The sequence below is a fragment of the Saccopteryx leptura genome, chromosome 6 (genome assembly GCF_036850995.1).
Source record: "Saccopteryx leptura isolate mSacLep1 chromosome 6, mSacLep1_pri_phased_curated, whole genome shotgun sequence".
Lineage (NCBI taxonomy): Eukaryota > Metazoa > Chordata > Mammalia > Chiroptera > Emballonuridae > Saccopteryx > Saccopteryx leptura.
The window spans coordinates 64,017,603-64,033,307 of record NC_089508.1 but is presented as its reverse complement, the minus strand read 5'-3'; the positions used below and the strand labels follow the sequence as shown (position 1 = coordinate 64,033,307).

Below are 15,705 nucleotides of genomic sequence, written 5' to 3'. Positions count from 1 at the left end.
TCCAGCTTCCTCCTCCCAATAGGTCACTCTCTCCTACCTTGCAATGCCCTTTCCAGTGTGCAAGCCAACCACAGGAATAAAGGGAAGGATTTTTTTTACACTCATTGTTGGTCATTTTTTCTGTTACTACACAGTACAGTAATTTATGCCCTTTTCCTTTTTCAGTGGCTTAGCTGTGTTTTTATGTTCTAGATTATGATTTTATAACTGTGTTAGGATAGGTAAGTGATTTAGGCTAGGGTGTGTTTTGACTTACACCAAAATTCAGGTTATGCCACTGTTGTAGGAACAGAACTGTAACATAACCCAAGGACTCCTGTATACCTCAACCCCCCTTTCTATATCTGAACCCCTCATGCATGTGGGGTCCTGACTCTCTTATGTATGAGGAATTCCCATACATATGTATGCATTAAATTTAGTTCTTTTCTCTTGCTGATCTGTCTCATATCTATTTGATTATTAGGCCAGCTAAAAGAACCATGAGGGTAGAATAAAGTTTCTTCTTTCCACACACTTGCTGGGGACAAGTGAACTTTCCTTCACCAAGCTCTAAACAAACTCCTTTGAGCTATCCACTACAACAGTAATCAAATTCTTCCTATTCCCTTAAAGCATCCATTGCAAAAACAAGCAAACTAGTGATCTTTCCTTTGCATGCAATATTTTTATATGGCTTTGGTATTTGTTCATAACCAAATTGATCACAAAGCTTTCTTTAATAAATGTGTACACCATGTACTTGTATATGGCTGTCACACAGTAGTGGGAGATTAAAAACCTTTCCAGATTACATTTATGTAAAAGATACATTTAGTTTATTATCCACTTGGTATTTTGAAGTTAATTTCAATTAAATAACTACACATGAAAAAAAAACCATAATAATTTTTTCTAATATTTTATTTATAGGCTTTAATGATAGTACTATTATTTGGGAGGAATGTTTTTAATCATAAAAGAAATGGAAATGTCTTTATCAATATTTTAGCTCTACCACATCCATGAAAGACAAAATTCCCTTGGAAACCATAGAAAACTGCTCAATAAAGGTCAGATATTTCAAGAGTACAAATGAGTAGCTGTTGCATTTAAATTAAGACTTTATTTAGAGTATAGGGTCAAATATATTAATAAATAACTATTGAAGACTTTCCCTTCTACCTCCTCCAAGCTAACAGGCAATCTTTTGTTTTCTAACTGGGATGATAATAGAAAAAGCCTAAGGAAACTAGGTTGGCTAACATGTTAACTGTCAAACTGATATTTGACACATAATACCTACTTTTATTTTTGCTTACATTTATTTTTAAAAATAAAACAAGCACACAAACAAACTGGGGTTGATTATAATAAAAAACAATCCTGCCACATCAGAAGTTCTGATAACTGAACAGGACAGCTATAGAAGTTAATTTAAAGATGCTTTATAGAAGTAAAAGTTTTGAGGCTGCTGAGCTAGAAAACTCTTTTTTTTTTATGAGCTAGGATACACATAAAAGTATTGCAGTAAAAAACAAACAAATAATGTCTGACCAGGCGGTGGTGCAGTGAATAGAGCATCAGACTGGGATGCATAGGACCCAGGTTCGAAACCCCAAGGTCGCCAACTTGAGCAGGGGCCCATCAGCTTGAGTGTGGGGTTGCTGGCTTGAGCTTGGGATCATAGACATGACCCCATGGTTGCTGGCTTGAGCCCAAAGGTCGCTGGCTTGAAGCCAAAGTTGCTGGCTTGAACCCAGGGTCACTGGCTTGAGCACTGGTCACTCGCTCTGCTGTAGCCCCCTGGTCAAGGCACACATGAGAAAGTAACCAATGAACAACTAAGGTGCTGCAACAAAGAATTTTGATGCTTCTTATCTCTCTTCTTCCTGTCTGTCTGTGCCCATTTGTCTCTGTCTCTCTCTTTCTCTCTCTCTCTCTCTCTGCCTCTCTTGCTAAAAAATAACTAACCAAATAAATAAAAATTAAAACTAAAAATAGAATAAGGCTGTTTTATAATTCATGTGATAATTTGACCACATGATCAAATACAGTAAAAACTTGCCCCAGTTTTGTTTTCCTAAATATCATCTAAATATGATCAGAGAATTGTGACAGCTACTATATGCAAAAGGGAAGCTGTACTGTTTTGCTCAATGCTTACATCATCACATTGATACAACACAAATGGTGGTGCAATCCATTGCCAATAGCATAACATTCTAAGTTAACATTTCACCTTTCACTGCCTTTGTTTTTTTCCTGGTATACTTGAAGGTATTAGAAAAGTTATCTTCACCAAACAGTGTTTAAGTTGAAAATAAGGTTTTCCAAATAGCTGTGTTACTAGGTTGAACTGATCTAATCTCAAACAACAGGTGGTGGATACATATTAAAGAACAAAATAAAGATCTGTGCCCTTGGAGACTACATGAAAATATCAGTACTGATTATACCAAGGTCAGCCATTCAGACAATTAAATAATATATTTAATTCAAACAAAAATACTTTCTAAACACAATCTTTTATTTTAAAATTCTACCTTGCTAGAAATGAATCAATAAGTGTCCTGGTAATCACCACACCAACAGATACTTTGTTAGTGATCAGGGCAAGCTGAATTCAGTAACAAAAATATATAATTATGAATTAATATAAAGAGGCAAAGAATTAAAATAGCTTATTCTTATTTTGATTTAATTATAAAACCATTCAACTCAAACATGTTATTTTCTATAGATTTACAATATTTTTCCCTCTACAGAACTGGGAAACTAAAATAAAGTGATTCTGCACAATCAGCCATAATATGTACAAAGATTCCCAATACCTCCATTCATTTTTTAAAAACTTTAAACAATACCCATTACAATACCTAGTTGCTTTTAGTAATCATTAAGATTTTTTAAGATCTGTTCCTTGAATTATATTCCGAATCTTCTCAGCATCACTTTGTACAATTTTGTTGGATGGATCAATCTTAAGTGCAGCTTCATAGTCCTGTAGGCCTATATTTATATAGCAATAATGAGCAATAAAATAATCCATAAATTCTTACTTGTGTTAGCTAGGAAATATTTTTTAAAAATAAAAATAACCACTAAGAACATGGATCAGGACCAGTACCAGGTTTTAAATCAGATTTCTATCTTCACAGAAGATAGTATCTCCAACAGACAGCAGAAATTTTTCAGTGGTTTTTGGAATAATTAATTATAATGCATTTATTAAGGATTTAGTAAGACACAGTTATTTTAAATTCAAAAATAAAAAACTAAGAGCTTAAACTCATTAAAGCATGAACAGAGTCAATAAAGCTCATATATCAATAACAAAAGGATATTTTTATCACCTCAATAAAAAAAATAAATGGCATCTTATTTAGAAATTCTAGATTTTTAAAAATAATTTTGGTAGACTCAATCCATACTTTATATAATGCATTAACTGTAGTTTGTGTGCTTGTGTGTGTGTGTATGGGGGGGGGTGTCTGTAGTTATTATATCTACAGAACTCCTTTAAAGAAAATTAGTTAAGAAGGAAAGCATTGTGGACATATTGGTAAAAATCTATAACTGAATCTAAATCTTTACCAATAAAGCAGTGGGAAGAATTTCTTTGGGAGGAAGGAAACTTGCCTTCTCAGTGCTACTGAGTTGCCATACCACTTCAGGATAATCACTTAACCTCTCCAACCCTTCATTTTATCATCTTTAGCTCAAAGGGTCTGATGCTATTATAATTTGTAAAGATAGTTTCACAGGGCGTCATTCCTATTTTGATATTTTTTGTCCTAATGTAGCTAGCTAGATAAAAACACTAAAAAAAAAATAAATAGGGCATACAAACCTAATTTTGATGCTTTGGTTAGAAAAGTCTCCTAAAAGTGGCAGAAACATGTTTACAAATAAAATCAGAAAGAATAAAACTTTTAAAGGCTAGCGCCCATTAGGCCTTGAATGAAGAGAAGCTAAATAGGCATCTGGGAGAGAGATGGGGGAAGAGGAATGTTGAAGATAAAACTCTGGCTACTACAAAATTTTGCTTTTGGGGCAACATAAGTAACTAACCACAATTAGTTCCTAAATGCATTAAAAATGTTAAACAATAACAAATAAGTGCTATGGCTTCTAAACAGTGAGGCTTACTTACAAATCTTAGTACAGTGTTACAAATATAAGCAACGATCATACATACATAGGTTACATCGGTTCTTTTTGAGCATGTGTTTGCGTGTGACCAAAGAAGCTCATTTTAAATTTTTAAATTTTCATTGGAGCTTTTTTTTTTTTTTGTATTTTTCCGAATTGAGAAGGGTGGGGAGGGCAGCAGACAGACAGACTCCCGCATGCGCCCGACTGGAATCCACCTGGCATGCCCACCAGGGGGTGATGCTCTGCCCATCTGAGGTGTTGCTCTGCTGCAATCAGAGCCATTCTAGTGCCTGAGGCAGAGGTCATGGAGCCATCCTCAGCACTTGGGCCAACTTTGCTCCAATGGAGCCTTGGCTACAGGAGGGGAAGAGAGTGATAGAGAGAAAAGAGAGGGGGAAGGGTGGAGAAACAGATGGGTGTTTCTCCTATGTGCCCTGGCCGGGAATTGAACCCAGGGCTTCTACACACTGGGCTGATGCTCTACCACTGAGCCAACTGGCCAGGGCTTCTCTTGTATCTTAAGTGATTCATTTATATCCTTTAGCACACATCTTCTCATGGAAAAGTTGATACACATCTTCTCATGGGAAAGTTGATACCACAGCACTGTCCTAGATCTAAACTTGTTCACATCTTGACCTAACCTCCTTCTACAATAACCAATTTTAACAATACTTCAAAATCTACTGGATGCCAAGTTTATATCTGTTTCTTCAGCTGTATCTTTTGATATTTAGAATTTTTCTTTTCCCATTTTATTGAATTTATTGGGGTTACACTGGTGTTTAGGATTTTAAATTTCTGTAACATGGACTTTGTAGAATGTAATACATTCACTGCCTTTGTGACATGGTACATAACTGTAAAATTTATATAAACTGAATGCCTGGGCTTTCAATACAGCATTTATATAAAGCAATAAATACTAATCTTATGAAAAATAAAATATTTCAAAATCATTGTTTGTCAGGTAAGTTACAAAGAATAAATTAAGTGCTAAAAATATAAAATAATGGAGTACTAAAATGTCATGGTCTTAGAAGACAATTCCAATGACATATTTTTCAGAGTATAATTTGGAACTTAAAACATTTCTATCAATTTCTTACCTTCGATATACAATTGTAGTTGACAAAAGGCTGTTCCACGTCGTACATGTGCCTTCATTCTTGCATTCGCATTGTCTGAAACAGGTGGTGTCAATAATTCTAAAGCCTTACAAAACAAAAATAAGGAAAAGACATAACTTTCAAATTTAAACTTGAACAAAAACATGGTGAACATCTTAACTTTAAAACAAGCCTCAAACCCTCACCCACATAGCTTTTGGCTTAGCCAGCACAGAAATTCATTAAATGCATATATTTGTGTTGAACAATTTCAGGAATTGTCCAGTTGTTCCTATATGAGATTTGTTCCCTCTCCCCTGAAGTTATGATTTGGTTTGTCATTTGAAACCTCTAAAGCTTTACTTTTATTAGAAGAATGATTAATAGTATTTGTGGGGTTTTATATATTCAAATTAGATGATTCAGTTTATTCACTTACTCATTAAATCTTTGTTATGCAGAAAATTGTAAAAGTAAAAGAAAATGAGATAAAAATATTGTCAGATATTCAGTGGTTTAATGAGATCAAAGTATAAGGACTTTGTTTTCACTATATTCTCAGCCTCAAGGAGCCACAGAAGGGATTTTGCATGTGATTTTCCTTTAAAACAAGTTACAGCACCTTGATATGAAAGGGGAAAAAAAAACTAGCAGTTGAAGATACTGACATATTACTAATGAAAATTAAGGTAAATTAAATTACTCTGAAAATGGGAAAACAACTATGAAGAAGACTTTTACTGCACGAGTGGTAGTGGTACCAAGTGTTCTTAGTTCTACTTTGCATTATATGTGCAGAATTTTAATAAGGATGAGCACAAAACTCACAACAATTTACTCATTTCTGTGTGAACTTGAACTGATATACCATAGCAATATAGTAGAAATTGATAGTGGATTCCTAATCTAACTTAAAGTCTCAAAAAACAATGTTGAAAGAAAGAAAGAAAGAAAGAAAGAAAGAAAGAAAGAAAGAAAGAAAGAAGAAAGAAAAACAGACACCATCCCTTGTCCATGCAAAAACAATCTTTTTTTTTTCAGAAAAAAAAATGTAATAAGCAAGATGATTCTGAAATTCTTCATTATTTAAATAATCCTCATTATTTAAATTTAACACACAAGGTAAGGTCATCATTTAAATAAATAGGAGGATAACAATCTTAAAGTATCACATATGAATAAATAGATATATATACCTTAGAAGAATCTTCGATGGCCTTGTGTAAGTTTTTTAATTTTAGGTGGCAAGCAGCCCGATTCAGATACAATAGTGGAATCTTATTATTTAGTCTTATGGCTAAATTGTAGGCATGAATAGCTGCCAGATAGTTTTCTGTTGCAAACAATTTGCTAACGGGACAAAAATAGGAAAAAACACAATATAACACTGAAACAAACACACAAATAATATCTAACATTATTTGGCAAAGGGGATAGCCTACCCCTTTTTTCTATTCCCTGTACAACAGAGAGTGTAGGCTGCATTGATTGACTCCACATACACCAGCATGTAATCAGCATGACCTCATCACTACTTTCAAGGGAACACATCCATAGTTTAAGCCCAATAGACACACTTCCAACCTCCTTGCTACAATGAGTGACCCAAGTATGGGCTTATGACTTAAACTGGTCTATTCAGAATGAAGCCTGTGACTTTGTTTCGAAAGTTAGAGGAAAAAAAAAATTTTTTAAAACTCCCCCTGCTGGATATTAATGAAGAAAGCACACAGCCCAGATTATTGCTGAGCATTATACACTATGGGAGGTGAAAGCTGATGCCATGGAATTATGAAAACAATAAAAAGGCAGAAGGAAACTGAGTCCTTGGTGATATGGTTAAGCTGTGGATCAAGCTTCACCTGAAATACAAGCCGCCTTTAGCATAAATTCCTTTTAATATAAATCCAGTTTTCATTGCGTTTTCTTGGTTACTTGTAAACAAAAGCATCCTAATAGACATACTCTTTCAATTCAAATCTTCTAAAATTTTCTTAAACCAGACATACATAATTAAAGATTTTATTTAAAATGTTAAGCTTTAGTTTTCAATGTATAATTCCCAGAATTTTGAAAAATGCATAAATACAAGAAAAATAGAAAACACTATGCCCAGTATAAAAGTATTATATAAATAACATTTTGAATTCATTTCTTGTCAATTATGCCACACTTTACAGTTTTAGAATATTACACATGATGACATCAAAAGCAGGCCCATAAAAGCAGCCAATAAATCCTGAGTAAAAGGTAAAATGACACCACTGTGATGTCTAACCTAAGCCTGACTCAAGTTTACATTAACTTGCACAAACTAAAAAAGCTAAGTGTGCGAGAACAGTGTACATTTCTGAAATGCCTCATATCAGCTAAGATGTTTTTGACCACAAGTAACATAACCCCAATTCAAACTGGCTTAGGCCAGTAAGGAAATAAATTATTTCACATTAAAAAAGTCCCGGCCCTGGCCGGTTGTCTCAGTGGTAGAGCGTCAGCCTGGCGTGCAGGAGTCACGGGTTCGATTCCCAGCCAGGGCACACAGGAGAAGCGCCCATCTGCTTGTCCACCCCTCCCCCTCTCCTTCCTCTCTGTCTCTCTCTTCCCCTCTTGCAGCTGAGGCTCCATTGGAGCAAAGATGGCCTGAGCACTGAGGATGGCTCCATGGCCTCTGCCTCAGGCGCTAGAATGGCTCTGGTTACAACAGAGCGATGCCCCAGATGGGCAGAACGTCGCCCCCTGGTGGGCATGCCGGGTGGATCCTGGTCGGGCACATGTGGGAGTCTGTCTGACAGCCTCCCCGTTTCCAGTTTCGGAAAAATGCAAAAAAAAAAAAAAAAAAAAAAAGTCCCGAGGGAAAGGCTCCATACTCAATATAACCAGCATGACAAGGAAGCTATCAAAGACCCAGGTTCCTTCCATTTCTCCATTCTACTGCACTATGCAACTACTTCATCTTAAGGCTGGTTTTCCTCATGGGTGCAAATGGCAGCATAATTCAAGGTGCCACATTCAGGCATAATATTCACTAAAGAAAATAAGGCAGTATCTTTTGGTATATGCTCCTTAAGAAAACCTTTCCCAGAAATCTCCCAGTTAACTTCTTTTCCCATCTTATTGACCACAAGTACCTACCCTTAAAAAAAGATTTCATCTTAAAAAACCTACCAGTTTCTCTCTTCAATCTCTCCCCACCTCAGTTGGTCTCCATCTCTTTCTCTATTTTCCCATTTTTACTCCTCAGTTCTATATGTTGCTGTCTTAGAACATATTTTTTAAATTTCAACAATGACTATCTTTCCATGTTAATAAATATAGGGATAGACTATCTTTTGCTGGTGAGTTGTAGAAGTTCTTTACATATATATATATATATATAAATATATTCTGGATATTTATCACCTATATGATTTGCAAATATTTTCCCTATTTCAGTTTTTTTTCTAATTATTGATTTTAGAGAGAGAAGAAGGGAGGGCGAGAGAGAGAGAGAGACAGGAACATTGATCTGTTCCCACATGTGCTCTGACCAGGAATCGAACCGGTAACCTCTGTGCTTTGGGGCAATGCTCTAACTAACCAAGCTATCCGGCCAGGGATCCAGGAGTTGTTTTTCACTCTGTTGATAGTGTCTTTGATGTACAAAAGTTTTTAATTTTTTTTTCCGAAATGAAAAGTGGTGGGGTCGGGGGAGCGTGAGGGGAGAGTCAGACAGACTCCTGCATGCACCTGAACCGGGATCCACCTGGCATGCCCACCAGGGGGTGATGATCAGCCCCTCTGAGGCATTGCTCCACTGCAATGGGAGCCATTCTAGTGCTTGAGATGGAGGCCATGGAGCCATCCTCAGTGCCCGGGCCTATTTTGCTCCAATGGAGCCTTGGCTGCAGGAGGGGAAGGGAGAGATAAAAAGAAAAGGAGGATGGGTGAAGAAGCAGATGGGCCCTGGCGGGGAATCAAACCCTGGACTTCCACACGCCAGGCTGATGCTCTACCGCTGAGCCAACTGGCCAAGGCCCAAAAGTTTTTAATTTTGATGTACTCCAACTTTGTTGCTGGTGCTTTTGATGTCACATCCAAGAAATATCACCAAATCCAATATCATAAAGCACCCTGTGTTTTCTTCTAAGAATTTTGTAGTTTTTAGCACTTATGTTTAGGTTTTTGACCCATTTTGAGTTAACTCCTGTGTATATATTAGTTAGGTAAGAATTGAACTTCATTCTTTTTACATGTGGATATCCAGTTTTTCTAACATCATTTGTTGAAAAAGCTGTCCCTTCTCCACTGAATAGTCTTAAAATGCTTTTTGAAAAGCATTTGACCATATACAGGGGTGGGATAAAATTTACAGTTGTCTGTAAAGTTTAATACAAATAACACAGATAAATAATACCATAACTTATAAACTATAATACAAGAATGAACTCTGTGTTTCGTATACTCACAACTATACACCTCCTTTTGCCAACCTCTGTATGTGAGTTACTTCTGGGTTATCTAGTCCATTGGTCGATATATCTGTACAGACCTTATATTAATATATGCACTTGGAAGACAGTTCCCTTTTCATCTTTAACATAAGTTTACAGTTTTATAATGCAACAGTATTATCAGAAAAATTCTCCCAGGTTCTAAAGGAAGAAGAGCTAAAATGAACAGCATTAAGAAAATCACTGTAGGATGCATAATAGCAAGAAATAAGAAATATTAAACTTTTTAAAATTTTATTGATTTGGGAGACAGAGAGAGAGAAAGAGAGATCAATTTGTTCTTCCACTTCTGTATGTATTCATTGGTTGACCTCTTGTATGTGCCCAGACCGAGGATCGAACCTGCACCCTTGGCATTTTGGAATGGTGCTCTAACCAACTGTGCTATCCAGGTGGGGATGAAGTATGGGGGTGTCCATGGGTTATTGTCTCAGCATATGATGTTTTGAGTTTACGATGCTCACTCCCATAAAAACTTCTAAAAATTGAGACGTGAGTGTTCGGCTCATGCCATTGGCGTTGTACTTACCGACGACGTGGGCGAACTAGATTGGTTGTGCGCGGTGGAAGAGTACATACACAGTAACGCGACACGCTTGTGTTTTTATGTTCTAGATTATGACTTTACAACTGTGTTAGGATAGGTAAGTGACGTAGGCGAGGGTGTGTTTCGACTTACACCAAAAATCGGGTGACCTCACTGTCGTAGGAATGGAAACGTGTGGTAATTGGAGGACCCCCTGTATTAAAATTTTAACGTTTATATATATATAGATATATAGATATAGATATTGATATATAGATAAAGATATAAATCCATGTGAACATTACATTCTTTTTTTCATTTTCTTTTTTTTAAGTGAGAGGAGGGGAGATAGAGAGACACACTCCTGCATGCACCGTGGGATCCACCATGGGGCCTGTCTGGAGACAATGCTTTAATCAGCCTAGCTGTTCTCAGCGCCCAGGGTGAATCAAGCCTCTGTGAGAGGGGAAGAGAGAGAAGAGGAGAGCAGGAGGGTAGAAGAAGCAGATGGTCGCTTCTCATGTGTGCCCTGACCGGGGATTGAATCCAGGACATTCACACGCCAGGCCAGTGCTCTACCCACTGAGCCAACTGGCCAGGGCCAACATTACATTATTTAAAGTTAAATACTACTACAAACAACCAAAAATGGTCTGAATTCAGAAATAGTCAAATTTCAAAAGAAAAATTAAAAAATTAAACCTCTGGCTAAAAGATAGTAATCTTTGAACACAAAATTTAAACAGAGAAGCTAATAACCATTAAGTCTACTCAGATGCTCCAACTAATGCATTGCTAGTGAAAAGAATTATGTAAAAGTACTCACTCATTTAACACATATTGAGTGCTTGTTGTACTTAAGAGACATGGACAATTGCAAACTCTTCTCATTTTTATGAGGACCGATTGCTTTGCCTTTGTAAAGGCAGAAACAGTCTTAACTGGCAATGGCCAAAGGGTCAAACATTTTGTATAAGAGCTGAGTGTGGGAGAAGCAACAAGAGGCAAGAAAGAGTAGTAAGAAGAAGCAAAGTTGAGAGAAGAAAAGAAAGGAGAAGAAAAAAGGAGAAATCAGAAGTACTGAGACTTAGAAACTGGAATGGGGTCATGGATAGCTCTATTTTGTGTCAGTAGGAACTGTACTACCCACCTGCCTCTTAAGAGATTTTGAAAGTCCTCGTTTCTCCCAGCATCCTGTCTGGGTATAAAACACTCTTAGGTATCTCTCAAGAGCTTCTAAAGCTGATATATGTGCTTTAGGCACATCAGCCACTACAATTTAGCGCTCATGATGGAAGGAGGAAAAGGATACTGCATATAAACAAAATGACAAGGCAGGCCATAATAGGTACACTGCAACAGAATATTATGGGCTATAATATGTGTACAAACAAGCAACTGCACAAAATTATAATTACATCAAAGAAGTCATAGAATGTGAAATCTAAACTTCCTTAAGTCGGGCAAAAGGTAGCAGCATTAAAAAACTGTCTCGTTTTCATAAACAGAGTTTTAAAAATACAGCAGCCCTCACTGCCAGGTACTCAGGAGCACTGTCCTGATATGCATAGGTTGTGGGTTCGATTCCCCAGTCAGGGCACACAAAAGAATCAACCAATGAATAAATAAGTGGAACAAAAAAAAATCTATTTTCCTCTCTCTCTCTCTCTCCTTCCCCCTTCCTCTCTCTAAATTAAAGAAGGGGAAAAAAATACAGCAGCCCTGGCTGTTTCTCTCTCTCAAATCAATCAATAAAAAAATAAAACAAAAATGCAGCAAAACAAGGTGGATTTGGCAGATCTGCACTAGGAGTGGTCAGGTACAAGGTGCTGCTGGGAGACAGTTCTCAGTGGGTCTCCTGCAAGTCTTATGTCAGATCCACTGACAGATTTTGTTTGGGACTATCTTTTCAAAGATGTTTGTATGGCACACAGTCATTATTTTTATTTATTCTTATATATTGATTTGAAAGAGAAAAGGAGAGAGACAGAGAAATACTGATTTGTTGTTTCACTTATTAATGCATTCTTGGTTGATTGTTGTATGTGCCCTGACAGGGGGTTAAACCTACAACTTTGGAGTATTGGGACAACACTCTAACCAACTGAGCTACCTGGCCAGGAATAGTACACAACTTGAAAGACAAAAATAGTGTTCCCACTGGTGCAAAGAGCAGATTTGTTTGCTGCTCAGTATAATAAAGACAATATCTCTCTGCAAGGCAAAGTTGGACAGGTTTGCTTGAAATCTTATAAAAAATTGTATTCCTTAAGGGTGGTCTTCTCAGCTATAGTGCAAACTTACTGTGTGCATAGCATCCATCTGGGCCCACCTCTGAATTGGCCATGTGAGACTTGAGGGGCAAAGGGAACCAACATGAATGAAGCTCACATTGCTTGCTCTGCCTTAAATAATAAAATCCTTTGTCTCTGACCCATGAGTCTCCTGTGTTCTGCCAGCATCCATTAAACTGTGGTAGTGAACCCATTATAGTTATTCCCAGGGCATGGACCCAAACCAAAGGATTACAGTGGTACCTTGAGATACAAACAGACCAACATATGAGTTTTTTAAGATATGAGCTGTGACTCGATCCATATTTTTGTTCAAGATCCAAGCAAAATTCCGAGATACAAGTCATGATTCGGGAAGCTGCCGCTAGTTGGCGCACAGGTCTAGTATCAGCAGTTTGATATATGAGTTGACTGACCTACGAGTTCGGTTACAGAACGAATTAAATTCGTATCTCAAGGTACCACTGTACAAAAATATTCAATTTGTCCCAGGCTGGGTAGCTCAGTTGGTTAGAGCATTGTCCCAATACACCAAGGTTGCAGTTTGATCCCCAGTTAGAGCACATGCAAGAATCAACCAATGCATACATAAATAAGTGGAAAAACAAATTAATGTTTCTCTCCCCCCCCCCCTTTTTCTCTCTAAAATCAATAAATAACATTTTTTAAATGCCAAAAGAAGCTCTGGCCACATAGCTCAGTTTGTTAGAGCATCATTTCGAAGCTCAGGGGTTTCTGGTTCAATCCCCAATCAGGGTCCATACAGGAACAACTCAATGTTCCTGTCTCACTCTCCCTTCCTCTCTCGCTGAAATCAATAAATAAAAAAATTTTAAAAATTAGCCCTGGTGGATGGCTCAGTGCTAGAGTGTTGGCTCAGCGTGTGGATGTCCTGGGTTCAATTCCCGGCCAGAGCACACAGAAGAAGTGCCCATCTGCTTCTCCACCCTTCCCCCTCTCCTTTCTCTCTATCTCTCTCTTCCCCTCCCGCAGCCAAGGCTCCACTGGAGCAAAGTTGGCCCAGGCGCTGAGGATGGCCTCTGGCTCAGGTGCTAGAATGGTTCCGGTTACAATGGAGCAACGCCCCAAATGGGGAGAGCATCGCCACTTAGTGGGCATGCCCGGGTGGATCCCAATCAGGTGTATATGGGAGTCTCTCTCTCTGTCTCACAGCTTCTCACTTAAAAAAAAATACAAGAAAAAATAAAAATAAAAACAAATTAAAAATTAAAAAATAGAAATTCAATTTGGCAAGTAGAATTGTATGCTGTATTGGGAGAAGATATTAACAGTTGGTCAACAATCAGCATCAGAAAGTCCAACATGAGAGAAACTAGACATGGATGGTAAGCAAGCAATAGAGTGTACAGATGTCAAATTATAATGTACACTTGAAAATTATATAATATTATTAATCAGTGTTACCCCAATAAATTTGGTTTTTAAAAAGTCCAACATGGCCCTGGCTGGTTAGCTCAGTTGGTTAAGAGTGTTGCCCCGAAATGACAAGGTTGTGGGTTCGATCCCCAGTCAGGGCACACATGGGAAGCAACCAATGAATGCAAGACTGAGTGAAACAACAAATGAATGCTTCCTTTCCCCCTTTCCTCTCTCTCCCTTATTCTCTCTGTCTCTAAAAAAGGAAAAAAAATTAAGCCCTAGACGGATAGCTCAGTTGGTTGAAGTGTTGTCCTAGAGTGTGGAGGTTGCTGGTTCAATTCCCCAGTTAGGGCACATACAATTACAGCCCCATGTTTCTGTCTCTCAAAAAAAAAAAAAAAAAAAAAAGAAAAGAAAAGAAAAGAAAAGTCTGACACAAAGTAAAAGGACATCCAGACAGGAAAACAGAATCCATCTAGAGAAAATTCAGAAACAGCAAGCATACGGATATTCAGACAAGCTGGCACTAGGTTAGTCTGTTAGCAAATGGCAGGGTGCTATACACAAAATTGGAGTTCAGAAGCAGAATTAACCTGAGGGGCAAGAGGAAAAGTAAAGCAGAGCCTCACTCTTAAAAGGACTGATGTATATGTCAGGTTATAAAATCTGGCACCTGGCCAAGAGAATAAAAAGAAAATTCAGACACTAGAACTAGGGTAGGTGATATTATGCAGCAACAGTACTACAGTGCTGGGTGCTACACTGTAGAGTTATGTACATCCTTAATTCCCTACCATCTAACATTAGAATTTGCTGTACAGGGTCAGGTATGCAGATGTGATTCTAGTGGTCCGAGTGTGAGGGAAGAAGGGACTTAAAGTCTGGGGTTAAGGTAGGGTTAGTTAAAAGAAATGCTAAAAATCTTGATTTTTTTGTCAGTGGGACAGAACAATGGTCCATCTACTTTATATGATTACAAGTGTCTGGAAGGGTAGCAATTAAAGTTATTTACAGATTCTGAGTCACATAAGGCTGTTAGATAACATCATACCCTGCACATGTCTAAATAAGAGCACCTAGACTCTGCTTTATGTGAGACGTTCTCAGTAAAAAGCTATCTGGTACATAGTGTCAATTGGAAAAGGTTAAATGCTTTTGTGAGCAAATAATATTTCTTAAGATTATGTATTTTCCCGCAAAGTAGATTTGACATTTAAAGCTTTTTCTAGGAGCTTCTTTTTGAATACATATAATCTTCTACATAATTTTTTCTGTGTCTACCTCCACCCTTTCCTGAAAGGGCAGCACAATGAGGACCACAGGACTGCTTTTCTTATGTAAATGTAGAAGGCTACCATAAAACAAAGCCTCTGGAGATTAAAGTATTTCATCCTCTGGCTTAAATGTAACACATTGCTCCTGTATCAGTTCTATTATATCTGTTTCTATCTTTTGTACTGCATTTCATTGCTAGAGAGGATACACTTCTCTCTAACAATTCTTACCTTACCTTTCATCTGTTTGTACTTGGCATTATGATTAACTGTACTTTACTCTGTTTTTCTGGGGGTCATTAGTTACTAAGTTTACTTCCATCTCTCCTCATTTTTAACTCTCTTATTTTGCTTCACTTTCTTTTTCTACCTAATTGAATACTGTAAGGCAAAATGGTACAAAAAGAAAAGACACTAAAGTAATTACAATGTACCAGTTATGGCTGCCTGCCACCAAGAACACTTTTGCAGTAGGCTGTACTTGGTTATTGTTTT

The 15,705-nt window shown here is 37.4% G+C and overlaps 1 protein-coding gene across 1 annotated transcript in view; it reads right to left on the bottom strand.

Annotated features, from left to right (window-relative positions):
* Positions 1 to 933: 933 nt before the first annotated feature.
* DNAAF4 (dynein axonemal assembly factor 4) overlaps positions 934 to 15,705 on the bottom strand; it is a 44,756-nt gene continuing 29,984 nt past the window's right edge. The window contains exons 7-9 of the mRNA XM_066341603.1: positions 6,443 to 6,596; positions 5,247 to 5,352; positions 934 to 2,991 (exon numbers count right to left, since the gene is read on the bottom strand). Coding sequence (XP_066197700.1) covers positions 2,879 to 2,991; positions 5,247 to 5,352; positions 6,443 to 6,596 — 373 coding nt within the window. The 3' untranslated portion in view covers positions 934 to 2,878. The remainder of the gene's footprint in view (positions 2,992 to 5,246; positions 5,353 to 6,442; positions 6,597 to 15,705) is intronic.